General features: G+C 40.6%; 1 protein-coding gene across 4 annotated transcripts in view; it reads left to right on the plus strand.

Moving 5' to 3' along the window:
- LOC122872722 (endonuclease V-like) overlaps positions 1-13,841 on the plus strand; it is a 53,466-nt gene that overhangs the window by 12,848 nt on the left and 26,777 nt on the right. For 2 of the 4 annotated variants that reach the window (XM_044188768.1, XM_044188761.1), the window contains exons 6-7: positions 5,689-5,757; positions 5,956-6,084. The exons of the other annotated variants lie outside the window; for them this stretch is intronic. In XM_044188768.1, coding sequence (XP_044044703.1) covers positions 5,689-5,757; positions 5,956-6,084 — 198 coding nt within the window. The remainder of the gene's footprint in view (positions 1-5,688; positions 5,758-5,955; positions 6,085-13,841) is intronic. 4 annotated transcript variants of the gene reach the window in all.

The raw sequence follows: 13,841 nt of genomic DNA on the forward strand, positions 1-13,841 counted from the left end.
ACACATATATTTGTACGTGCATGTGTGTGTGTTAGTGTGTATGCTGTTTTGACAGTGTGACTTTTATTGCAACCCAAGGCCTCCTTGTGTAGCTAATGCTAATGCGGCTTTTTGAATACAAATCAAGATGGAACAAATACCTACTGGTCAAAGTATACCTGTGGGACAGAAAAAAACTGGATTTCATTAATATGCAAATGTTCACTTTGTTTCAGTCTAGAGCCTCGGTGACCTGTTGAGGAAAGAATAAAAACAAGTTAAAGTTTCATCTGCCTGATGAACAGGCGTCTGGCTAGATAAAATAAGAGGATAAGCAGAGTAAATAGAATTTTTTTTCTGATTTAGCAGGATCTGGAGGTAAAGAGAGATTCTGGCATCTGCTGCTTTGAGCTTCGTTATGAGAAGCTGAAGTTTAGACTGTCACACTGTCCATTTCTGCTAAGGATTTCTATTAAAAATATTTTCATTTTCTGATTAGATTTGTACATTCGCATGACTTTTACATGTGGACTGCAGATACATTTACACACACTATGTTGTTAATGCATCTGTCATCCCTCTGGAAAATGGTTTAAAGTCGGATCTTCAGTGTTTGGGGAGCTGACAGAATAAAGAAACTCCTCATAGAAAGGGCTACAATCCTGTTTTTGTTTTTTTGTGCTCTGAGGTGACAGTGAGAATAACTGACCTCAGTGCGTTCCCTGAGGAAAATATCAGTATGTAATTCTTTGTAGATCATGCCGATCTGTAGAAGAGTAGTGATGGGCATTTCCTGTAATGCTGATGACAAGCGCTCCTCAAAAGTTTCAAAGGGAAGCGGCATGGATGGCACTAGCAGCCATCCGATCCACTGCTAACTCAATTAGCAGGCATAAGACTCTCTGCTTATAACCCCAATGGTCTTTATGTAGTAGTGTAACATGCTGATTCAATTCTCTGTAGGAGTGTATCCATCTCCCTCAATTAGTGCTAGTGGCTTTGGCGTCAGAAAATGTTGGTTTGTCTCTGCCGTGGGGAGGAATCTGATCTCTTTGTTTACACAGAACATGGTCACCTCCGAGGATGCAGTCTCACATATCTACTGATGCTATCTCTGTGCCAAAATCCTAGTGGCTTGGACATGTTCATTATAAGTAACAGGTACCGTCGACATTACACGCCCATGCTGCATCTTTGGTCTCAAGCTATTAGCTTTGGATTATTCGCTGTGCATGAAATTTTAGTATTCCCTTCCCGTCCATATTGATGTAATTGTCCCTCTCTGGGGCTCCGTGTAATTTGTCCACAGGCACGCACAGCATTGGGACGCCAACACCAGCTTTGGCGTTTGAGTGCTTGGTGGGAAATTAGCTGTGAAGTAATCCGTGAAGCACAAGCCATATCAGGTTCCATACCAAATTTCAGAAAATTAGCCGTCGAGAAACAAGATTTGCCATTACCGGATCTACACCCACACCGCCGCATACCACTGACAAGCAATATGCTGCCATACTCAATTAAATGTCAGAAAGAGTTTCCAAAAACCAATATGCAGTCTGAGAAGTGTCTCTGAAGGTTAGAGAGAGAACTTTCTCTCAGTTGCTGTAATTAAATGTGCAAGCCTCGAGAGTAAAGGTGTGTGTGTTATGTCAGACGCAGGTGCAAAGATCCTTGATGGTATTAATGTAGCAAAAGCTAACATTTTCAAGCAAAAGTATTGTGTGCATCTATAGTGCACATACACATTTGTGGCACGATGACCTAGTGGTTAGAGAGATTATTCTGTATTTAAAATGCTACAGATAAATTCATCATTCAGCATCTCATTTGTCTTAACAAATTATTTAGGCTCATATTCAACCTTCAAGACTCTTCTTAAAAAAAATTGTATTTTAGGAAATATGCTAATATGGTTTCTTTCTGAGAGTGAGATGAGACGATATATATCATTCTCATGACTGTGCGTTAAGTGCGGAGCTGGAGTCAGGACGTGTTTAGCCTAGCTTTAGCATAAAGACTAAGGAAAGACCTCAAATTGTCATTTTTTCATTTCTGGCTGTGTACGGATTAAACAAGCATGCTTTGCTACAACATGCTAATTTGTGAGTTTTAGATTTGTTGATTGGCTTTGGACAGAGCCAGACGAGCTGTTTCTCCCTGTTTCCTGTCTTTATGCTAAGCTAAGCTAACCACATCTTGATTCTAGCTCTGTATTTCTGCCAGCGATGGAAGCTTTGCAGTCATTTTGCCACCATTTTGTTGACACTTCTGTAGTTCTTTTCACCAAGCGGGAGATTTTGACTTTGACTCGGAATTCCAACTTGCAGACTGACACAAACGATTTTTCAGACTCGGTTGCTTTTAATTACAGTCCAAACAATGACATGAATACGGCATTAACGACAGGCGTGAGAGTGGTATTGATCTTTTCATCTCAGTCTCGGAAGAAAAAGAGTAACTGTATTTCCCAAAAAGTTGAAGTATTCCTTTAAATCAAGAAACAATTCAGCTGTAGTTTGAGAAAAGTTTGTTCCAGTGCAGGAAGATGACACTTGAGTCTTGAAACAATTCGGATGAAAAATAATATTTTTTTTTCAAAATAAATAATGGACCAGATGATTTGCTAAGATGATGTAAGATGTAATAAATGTAATGTGTCTGTGCTTGCAGCGGAGGGGAGTGCAGTGTGTTTTTATCTGCACCGGGTCTGAGACAAAACAAAAAGGATGAAAGAGGAGAAATTTTTTTTTTCTTCCTCTTTGTCCCTGGTACACTTTGTGAAAATGATGTCCTTGTTGAAGTTCCTTGCTGCTCAGCGTCCTTCAGATCTAACGTCCTCTGTATTTGTCTTTCCCTCCTATCTTTCTCCCTCTATTTATCTCTTCACCTCCAGTGTATCTCTCCTACCTCTCCTCCCTTTCACCCTCTCACTTTCTTTTCTCCCATCTCATCTCTTTTTCTGTTCTCTCTCTGTCTCTCTTTATCTCTCTCTCTCTCTCACTGATAGCCTGGCTGTAACTCAAACTAGTGTGTTATTGATGACTTGCTCTGTCTTTCTGACTTCTGCTGTTCTAGCTTCAGTCCTGCGCTTGCTTCATAGGAGCCAAACCTCTCTCTCTATCACATACACAAACACACACACACACACTGTTGGCCTCATCCCATCCGGGATCGGAGGCCCTGTGCGGCCCCTGCTGTCTCCCTGCTGGCTGCTTGCTGTAATCAATCATAGTAGAGCAGACACCCCATCCATCATGGAGGCTAAGCTCCCTTCATTGCTCTGGCCCATAACCCACAGCACACCTGTCAGCAGCGGCCCACATCACTACATCTGACTTTGCACCGTCTCTTTGACTGCGAGACCAAAACTTTAGTTCCAATAGAAAAAATGAAGGTCTTTTTAAAACCTTGAGTTCATCATCCACTAATCATACAAAGTATTCAGGTTTAGTCTAATTTTGTAGCCAGTCAGTGTCATCAAGTGTGATTTGACTGATTTATTGTTGGGTTATTTTTTCTTTGTATGCCTGATCTAACACTAGACTAAAAGGGGGCCAGTATGGACTCTAAGGTCGAGATTGCACCGGGCATGATTTTCTCAGCCTCGAGGAGTGTTACAATACCCCGAGAGGGTCAAGTCTCTGTTGTTGTTGTTTTTTAAGGTTTATGAGTTAATTAGCTTGATAGCATTTCAGTGGCAGCTATAAAAAGAGCTGGTTACATGCTAACAAAAGGCCATACAGTGCTTTCCTATCTTCTACATCAGATGTTCCTTAAAACATACATTTTAATAATAATAATAATACAAATGATTTTGGATAATCTACTCTATTCTAATAATCTAATTTCTTATATATAGGTCCTGGCAGTCAAAGAACGTTACCACAAATGTGCCTGTTCAAAATACTAAAACAACATTTTTTAAACATCTTTCATTTTTAATTACAAATGAAGTACAGATTATCCGATGATACACGGACCGAACTACTACATTTCGAATGATTAAAAAGAATTTTATCTTAAGTGTGAGTAGGATTTTTTTATGAACAGTTATTCACATCACGAGTAATTTTGAACAGGCAAGTTTGCGGTAACCTCCGTTGACTGACAGGACCACTTTTGCACTTTTGGGCACTCACGGCCCACTCATGGGTCCCGGCCCAGTGGTTGAGAAAGTATGCCTTAACTTGTCCTTAGGGATGTCCCTATCAAGTTTTTTTGACCGCGATCCCGGCATTGAGTATAATATTGAGACATTGAGTTTCTGCCGATACCGAGTCAGAGCCGATAAAAGATCTTTGGCCAAGTATAGACGCACAAACCCGACAACAGTCAAGTTTCATTTTGGCGTGCCATCAAATCAGTCACAGAATTAACGTTAATTAGCGTGAAAGCGACGGCCATTCTGTGACCTCCGTAAAGTGTGACCATCGGGGGCGCTGTTGCATGGATGTTACTTTTTACAAGTGTTTGTTGTTATTAATATTATCCAGTCTTTAAAATGGGTTCGGGCAAGGCTTAGTCTCTGAGAATATTTAGATGCTGTGTATTTTTGTTCCAGGTACAGGGTCACATTTTCTGACGGTCTGTTTCAGAAACTGTGGCCTTCATTCTGCTGTTCTACTACTGTAGAGCTGTTCTTTGCTACAGAGAAAGAGTTGGAGTCGGAGCTTAGCGAATCCGTGTAACATTGTTTTGTCAATCCGGGTGTCGGAACTCAGAGTCACTCGCATTTTTATTTGCTTGTGAGTGGAATGCTGCACTGTAGGGAGAACATACTGCAACACTAGCAGGCTGAGGTGGACAACACGTGGGTTGTCCAACTGATTTCTATCCCTCTACTGATTTTAATGTAAAGCTATGGGTTTGGGTTCAATAATAATACATATGTTTTTGGTAAAAGAAAAAGGACAAAATCTCTGCATTAGTCATACGCAGCGCTTTTGGAATACATTCAACAGTTGTGTTGCATTATAAAACTTTATATTTTGAGCTCTGTCAGGTGACAGAAAAGCCTTAACAACATTTTTCATGTACAAAACCAAAGCGTTAACAAACCCCCTTGTGTATGAATTATTATCGATCATCATGAATTTAAGTTACTTTGTTCATCCCTATCAAATTATACAGCAGGCACTTGCACTGATTGTGCTAATCTCTGAAATCACCGGCCATAGTGTTTGGCCAGAGAGAAAAACTGCTGATTCTCAGCATGATGCCTCTGACCTACCCGGTAGTAACTTTCTTCAAAATAAAATGGTTAACCCGGTCCACAGTAGAGGATGTCAGTACATGACATTTTGCGTGGTAGAAAAAAAGCACCGTTTTCTTATAGTGTCCTAAAGCCTCGCCTTGATAAAACACACAGAGCTGTTTTTGCATTGTAATGCAATGTGTAGCATTGTAGCAGAGTCGCATTAACACCATTGCCTGGTGCAACATTTTATCAGGTTGTCAACATTTTTACTTTATTCTTGTTTTCAGTAGGAATATTTCCTGATGTATTTTTAAGAAAACATGTCAATATGAAGATAGTAAATATTCTTGGTATAAGTTTTGAAGCATACCATAGCTCCGAATATATGGACATGAAAGTCACACAGAGGTCGAGCCTCCACAGCAGGTTAATAGTTTTTCAGTTCGCTGCTATTTGTATTGGCATGCTGTAAATCTTTTTTTACTTTGATTTTTGTTTCTTTGCCTCCGCAGATAGCTGCTCTGCAGAAAGGAGGAGACAGCTTCCCACTCACCGCCGCCTCAGGCAAAGTGCTCGGAAAGGTGCAGCAAAATACAGACGCACAAAAAATAGAAACAAATACTTTTAACAGAGGTTGTGGTTTTGTTTTGTTGCTGCTGACTTCAAAGACCAACCACCCTGCTAAAAGTCAAACTCAACAAAATGTGCATGACGATCACAATCACAGAGAGAGAGAAATGTGGGAAAGTTGCTAGAGACAATTTTCTCTTTGCGTCCAGGCATTGCGAAGCTCCGACAAGAGCTCCAAGCCGGTGTATGTGTCCGTTGGCCACAAGATCAGTGTGGACACAGCTGTACGCCTCACACACTCCTGCTGCCGGTACCGGGTCCCAGAGCCCATCAGACAGGTACACACACACACTGTCAATCAACGGTGAGTTCACCAATTAGGACTGTGCGACAGAGCGGCTACAGGGTAGCAAGAAGCAAAAGATTCAGTGATCAGATCAAACGAAAGTTGAACTCCTCAGCTGTGAGGCAGAGCTGTGTTAGAGAGCGGGCAGTGCTCATCACTTGAGTAAGAGCTCCTGCTGTGAAGCGGGGAGGTGTGAGCACCATGCTGTGGCCCTGTTCAGCAGCAGGGCCTGGGAGACTTGTAAAAATACAGGGAACAATGTATGCAGCCAAATTAGAGATGCTGTGATTTCTTTTTTTTTTTTTTTTTTGAGGACTTTTTTGAAATTCTAGTCACAATGCAAAAAACCATGCAAACAGTTTCAGACAATAATACAATGGTAATGATGAGGGACTGGTGCTACAACGCTACAGTGTGACAGTAAAGATTCTTTAGCTCCAAGGCAGGCAAACTCGGAGCATATTGCCCATGCTGTTGCTGTCGCTATTATCCTAAAAATGTGTCAACATTGGGTAGGTGTGTTAACAGCACTGGTTAGAATTGATTGCTGGTCACATTTGGTTGGTTATTTTGTGCATGATGATGTCAGCTATTGGTATCAGCCAAATATGAAATCTCCAGTTATTCATTATATTATATAATATTGGTCACTATGTTCTGGCCATTGTTATTTAGGCCCATCTCTAAGCCAAACTTTTTAACTTTTAACTTTGAAACGACTGCAGACTGTACAAAACTCAGCTGCTCGGCTGTTAACCAGGACCAAGAGGTTCGATCATTATCATGCTTAGCCTCTTTACACTGGCTCCCTGTTGTATTTAGGATTGATTTTAAGATCTTATTGATTACTTTTAAGGCTCTTCATGGCCTGGCCCCAGACTATATTTTAGACCTTTTAATCCCTTAAGAACCTTCACGTAGTTTGAGATCTTCGGGCAGGGGTCTTCTGTCTGTTCCTGAGTCCAGGATGAAAACTAAGGGGGACAGAGCTTTTGCCATCAGGGCCCTGAGGCTCTGGAACAACTTGCCCGTAAAAATTAGGTTGTCTGAGTCAGTGTCTTCTTTTAAGTCTCTTTTCAAAATGCATTTTTATCTGAAAACATATCCTGATTTTACCTGAGCTGTCTGTTTATTTTATTGCTTTTGTGTATTTTATGTGTTTTATTTCTTTATATTTCATCATTCACTGTGGTATTTTATTTCTCTTGTTGTAAAGCACTTTGTTTTGATAAGTGCTCTATAAATAAAGTTTTATTATTATTATTTATTATAAACATTAGAGAAGACACTGTGCTGCAGGATAACAGAGGCCTTGTTCTGGTGGGATGATTCATGTTTCAGCAGGACAGTGACAGTAAGCAAGCAGCCAATACCTGCTAAACAACAAGATGAAAGTCCTTGATATTTTCAAATCTAAGATGTGACAAATTAAAGAAAAACCTGAATAAATGATGAGTATGAAAATTATACAAATAAGATGCTGTGGCCTTCACAGTCACCCGACTCAACTGAACACCCATGGGAGATTTTGGAGTTTCAGAGACTTGGAGAATCTACAAGGAGCATTTAAGTTGTTATGGAGGCTCGTGGTGGCCTTACACATTACTACAGCACTTTATGAATCCTACTGAAAATCTGTGGAATCATTTGGAAATCATGTGGCTTTCCACAGGTTCAAATGGGTGTCTGTAAAATACTGATTCCTGGTGTAGTGACATGTCCCTTGAATTCAGGCTGCAACAACACAAACTGTGGTGGTGGTAAGTCAAGGAGACGGATTAATGTAACACAGCACAGACACAGACACATACAGGTGTTCTCTTTATGCAGCACACTGTCCAGGTGAACATCCTCTGTTGCACCCGACAAGTGTAACATCGCCTACAGTATAGTGGAATGTATTCTGTCATCACCTCTTCTTGATCGCCTCCAATCTAAATCATGGACCACTTTACATTAGAAAGACATTTTTTGGTCTGTAACTTCATGTCAAACCATTCTTTCTTTGGCAAGGTACGGACGGCTCTATAATGGCGCAACGTTTGATAGCTCTAGTTTTTCCATGTTTTTGGGTTCCCTAATACACGACTTACACTAGTATGTTATGTTTTTGTCTACATCGACAACCAGACTTCAAACTCCGCACTGAATGAAGCAAATCAGGTAGCTTCATAAAGCAATTTGGTTAATGTCAGTTATGCTAATGACAAAATTTCACAAATATGCACCTATACTCGTGAACAGGTGTCAGGCATCATGTTGAAACAAGCAATTAAAAGAGCACTCCAACAACTTAGCATTGCACTGCTATAACATTTTCAGACTCACGACGGAGCAGAAGCAGAGATTTCGTCTTTTTTATTCCACACATTCTTCTTTCTTGTCAAAACACCTGGTGCCTACATTACCCACGATGCAACTCCACCGCCAACAGTTTGGTCGGAGATTTGGGTGTGTTATGCTAGATACGGGTAGCCTCAAGCAGAGATGAGGAGCGCTACAGTCTGGTAAGCTCACTTCTTTCTAACTCCACTTTTTTTCATTTTCGAACTTGTAGTCTTCTTGCTTCGTGTTGCTTGCATGGCTGCATGTACCGAATAGTGGGTGTTGTTGCTGTATTATTGTACTAATGTTTTTCTGTTGCTCTGCATGGCTTATGTCTTGAGAATGCTTATTTTGTTGCTGTTGCTGTCTTTGTGGCGTCTTGTTGTCTTCTGTCTGTACATTTAAACCATCACTTCATTGGTTTCAGAACATCTCGCCAAAGGACTGCAGCTGAAAATCAGCCAGCGGGCTAACACTGGCACAGTGTGCGTTGTCTTTATATATAAATAAATAAGTCAAATCAAATCAAATGAACCGACACTGACTCAAGTGACATGATTTCAGGTCATCTATCAGACTTCGTTCAGCTCCCTCTGGAGCCACAAAAAGGCTTTATATAACGTTTTCACATACTGTATGTAGTAGTACTTCCTGAGAACTGTAAACAGACGTGTAAAAGTGGTGGAGTTCCCCTTTTAAGAGAGTTTGCTGAATCCAACTCGGAACACTTGAGGCACGCCTCGCAGAAAAAAGTAAGAGAAGTTTAGGATGAGAATACATCAGTATTCTTGCATCAGGCCTGATGTGCTTTTGATTATTTTGTTGATTTCTTTCTTTTTGTTTCTGTTCATCAGCGACTGCAAGCTGCAGGAGTTTAAGACAAGAATAAACTGAACAGGATAATTAAATATTACAGAAAATAGTACAGGAAATTAGCGGCAGTTTTTCCGGTGTCATGAGTAGTGTCAAATGAGTAATAGTTTAAACAGCATTTTGAATTTTCTTTTTAAAAAACGTTCATAAAAGGTTTAGTCTCAAAATCATAACCATCAAAAGTCATTTTGGGGAAGAAGAAAAAAAAAAACCTAACTTGACCTGAACTGATCCCTCCTCCTGCCTCAGGCCATTTTTCTTCCTGCCACTAGGCTGTGCTGTGCATCTGCTGTTCAGTGTGCTTTTATTTCCACTGCACAGAAAACACACATGCGCACACACACACACACACCCACACACCCACACAAACACACACACACACATCTCAAAATCAGTTTTTCGCCAGGGGAGCTGCAGTAGCAGTGGCTAACTCATCCCCTTCTGTGTGTGTGTTTATTTCATCAAAGTGTGAGTGTGATGTGTTTAGCTGGTGGGAGGAGGAGGAGGAGGAGGAGGAGGAAGAGGTGGCTGGGACTGAATGTGGACATCAGAGAGAACCAGGGACACTCTCACCTTCCTTTGTCCAATCACTGGCATCTCTGTCTTTCTCTTTCTCTCTGTCCAACTTTCCCTTTCCCTCCCTGACTTCTACATTCCCATTTTTTCTCTCCATCTCCTACTTTTGCCCTGTGTTCTCTCCTTCTGTCTCGCCCACAGATATTTTCTATTCTCTTTATTGCTGACATCACAGAAAAAAAAACCCTCACAGATCCAGTTCTGGTGAGTGTCATGTTCGGAGTTGAACTCTGTGTTTACGTCGCTCTTTCGTGGGCAGAGCAAGATTCGTGTCCCTCAGGCCTGTGAAACCTCAGGCACAACTTGTGGAGAAAAAAAATCCAAAAATCTGTCAATCTGACAGGAAGACTGTCTGAATTACGTCACCGTTGTCTTTTTGAAGTTCGAAGACAGCTGCAGTATTCTGCCCTTCTGTCCCGACACTCATTATGGCAGACTGAGGGCAAACAGGTGTACACACACGTGCAGACCTACGAACAAAAGTAGAAAGCTTGCTAAATGTCGCCAGGGTCTCTGTGGCAGACAGTGTGTTGTGGTTTGTGTCTGGTTTTGGTTCACACAGAGGAGCGGTGGGGTTTGTCAGGTAAGGGCACACAGTTCATGTTTATGTATTCAGGAGAGAAACATTGCGAGTGCTTAATGGCATCAGCTGTGCACTGGGGGAGCAGGATGTGTAGCAGATCTGGCATTCATGTGGACAAGCAGAGGTAGAAGAAAAACCAACATAAAGTGTCTTAGTAAGCTGTTGATCCACAACGAGCCTCCAGAACAGCAACAACAGCGCTCCTTGTCATCGATTCTACAAGTTTCTGAACTTTACTGAAGGAATGGACGCCATTCTTCCTACAGATATGCCCTCATTTGGTGTTTTGTTGATGGTGGTGGAGAGCGCTGTCTAACACGTCGGTCCAAAATCTCCCACAGGCGTTCAGTTGGGTTGAGATCTGGTGAGTGTGACGGCCACAGCACATGTTTCACTTCATTTTCATCAAACCATTCAGTGAGCCCTTGTCCTCTTTATGGAAATATATGCATTCATTATGTTTCTCCACTCATATATTAATTTTTCTCCTTGAATCTGTCACCTCTCTGTATGTGAAAGAAACTGAGGTTTTCTGTGTATTAAATCTAAGCCAAGAAACACGCACAACCTATTTAATATTAAAGCAAAGCGATGCGTTCTCTAATTAGTTCCTGGGGCTGCATTAACAATTATTTATTGTTTTTCAGTTTTCCTAATAGATCAATCATTGTTTTGATCAAGGGTGCACTCCATACAGGTCAGGTCAGTCATGGGGAGTACTACTCCGCTTTGTCAAGTCTCAGAAAATAACCCTGATGATGTCATCACCTCGCTTGGAGACTATAAATGTATAACACAAGGCCTGCATTATAAACTGTGGGCATGGATAAACTTCCGCATGAAAGACGTGGGCATTTGCTCGGCAGGGAGGGTCTAATGAAAATATACTGTACTGGTTGCATTTTGCCAAGGTTTTTAAAGGCTGACACCCTGGGACACTACTTCAAGCATTTTAATTGCCTCCATGAGCTGTGTATCACAGCCACTGCTGCAGCTGCTACTGTTGTGCGGGTTGGTAAACGGGCCAAATCAGCAGCCAAACTGCAATAACTGACTTTTAAGTGAAAGCCTCACAGTTTGAAAGCCCCTGCATTTTGGAAAGTGTAGCGTCCAGGGTTTAGTCTATGAAATGTCCAAAATACCGTCAAGTGCCCGTTACATGTTACTATATCAAAATCCAGTTCTTTTTAGAAAGTGTAGTTTCTTTTGTTGGACTAGCAGTCCAAAACCCAATGGTATTTCATTTACTATTAAATCAGTTTACAATGTGTATTCAGTTTTCAATAGGTAATGATTATTACAATTAGTTCAAAGTTCGCACCAGAAGGTTTTACTTACAGGGGTGTTGAATGAAAAAAACAAAACTACTAATTTTATTAATGAGGTGTTGTCCTCAGACCTTCTTAAGGTAATTCATATATATAGATATATAAAAACTTCGTCCTTCACCCTCCGCGGGTGGTCTCATCCTTTCGAGCTTGGGTCCTCTACCAGAGGCCTGGGAGCTTGAGGTCGCCTTCACCTTCCAGGTCTTCTCCAGCTCTTCTCTGAGCCCTTGGTATTTCTCTAGTTTCTCATGTTCCTTTCTCCTGATGTTGCCATCACTTGGTATTGCCACGTCAACCACAACGGCTTTCCTCTGTTGTTTGTCCACCACCACAATGTCTGGTTGGCTCGCCATTACCATTCTGTCAGTCTGAATCTGGAAGTCCAACAGGATCATGGCTAATGCAATATATACAGTATATATATACATATGTATATATATATATATATATATATATATATATATATGTATATATATATATATATATATATATATATATATATATATATATATATTTATTTATTTATTTATTTATTTATACATACATACATACATATATATATGCATATATATGTATGTGCTGTTTGTCAGAATTTTATCTGATGAAGACGAAGCGTTGCTAATAAAGTGTACAAGTGTAAAGAGTACAAGTGATCGACAGTGTGCAGAATTCTTTTGTTCTATTCATATTAGATCATTGATAACATGGAAGAAATCCTCATATTTGCAAAATGTAAGAAAAAGAAAGTGAAAATGACAAATGATAAACGTGTTAATCCATTACTAACATTTTTCTTATTGATTAGTTTTCTGTTGATCAGCTATTCATTTAACTGACTAATTGTTTTAGCACTACTTCTTCCAGAGAAGATATTAATATTCTGCCATGGAGGACATTTGTTAAATTTTGTTGAAAATGAGCAAAAGCCAATGAGATATTGAGTGTCTGTGGTATTACTTCAAGTTTTAATACTCAGTAATCAGGACTTGCAGAGGTAAAGCGATCTACTGTTTCTTCACAGCGTCACATCAGCTGATGTTCATTTTTTCAAACACTAAGTACAATTTAACCTTTTACTTTTTCCCTTCTTCTTCATCCCTCTCCACACAATCTAATAAAATCCTCTCACTTTACATCATGGCTGAAATAAACCCCTCCTTCCAGAGCATGAGAGTTATTCAGAGAGAGACAGATGAAAGGGAAAGATGACATCATGGTTGGATTCTGCAGTGAAGGCTCATGTGTGAAAGCACTGCAGCAGAATCTCATAAATCACAGTGGAAAGCTAAAACACACACATATATACACACACAGACACACGCGCCAGCTCCGACTAATTTACGCCCCTTCTCGGTCGTGCTCCCTCACACCATTAGATTCTCACACTTCTTTGGTATCCCACGCTTCACCTGATAAAATCTAAGAAAACATGTGATGGGAAGTAGAAGAAGAGCAGACACCTTCCTTCAGACAAGCAGAGGTCAGAGAGAGGAAGCAGATGTTGCATTAGTGGCCAATCCAATCCTGTAGAAGCACATTGTGGGTTGTGGTTCATTGTCTCGTAGAAACTCTCAAAACTCGATAGTATCTCATAGCTATCTAGTGTTTTTACTGGCACCACCTGAGTCGGGACTGACTCTTGTGTTGATGTATTAATGCTGATTAGCAGAGTTGACTTCAAACTTGAAGCAGTGTACCTGCAGCAAGCAACCTCATAGTTGCAGATTCAACTACAAGCCTCAAAATGACAGAAGCTGCAGGGAAATGGGTGAAATCGGGCTCATGTTGCAGTAGTAAACAACTGAGAATGCATGTAGTGTTTAAATGGTAAATGGATTGTGCTTGTAAAGCGCCTTTTTAGTCTTCCGACCACTCAAAGCACTTTACGCTACATGTCATTCACACACACTCACACAGCGAAGGCTTATCCAAGAGTACAAACATTAATGTTCAGTTTGTACCCTCTTTTTTTTATCTTACCTTTAATTTATTTTGGTACTGTTGTTGGCTGAGCATGGTTATGTTTAGGTTCTACTGTCAGCCACTGAGCAGCTCATTTTACAG

This window comes from Siniperca chuatsi, linkage group LG3 (assembly GCF_020085105.1).
Source record: "Siniperca chuatsi isolate FFG_IHB_CAS linkage group LG3, ASM2008510v1, whole genome shotgun sequence".
Classification (NCBI taxonomy): domain Eukaryota; kingdom Metazoa; phylum Chordata; class Actinopteri; order Centrarchiformes; family Sinipercidae; genus Siniperca; species Siniperca chuatsi.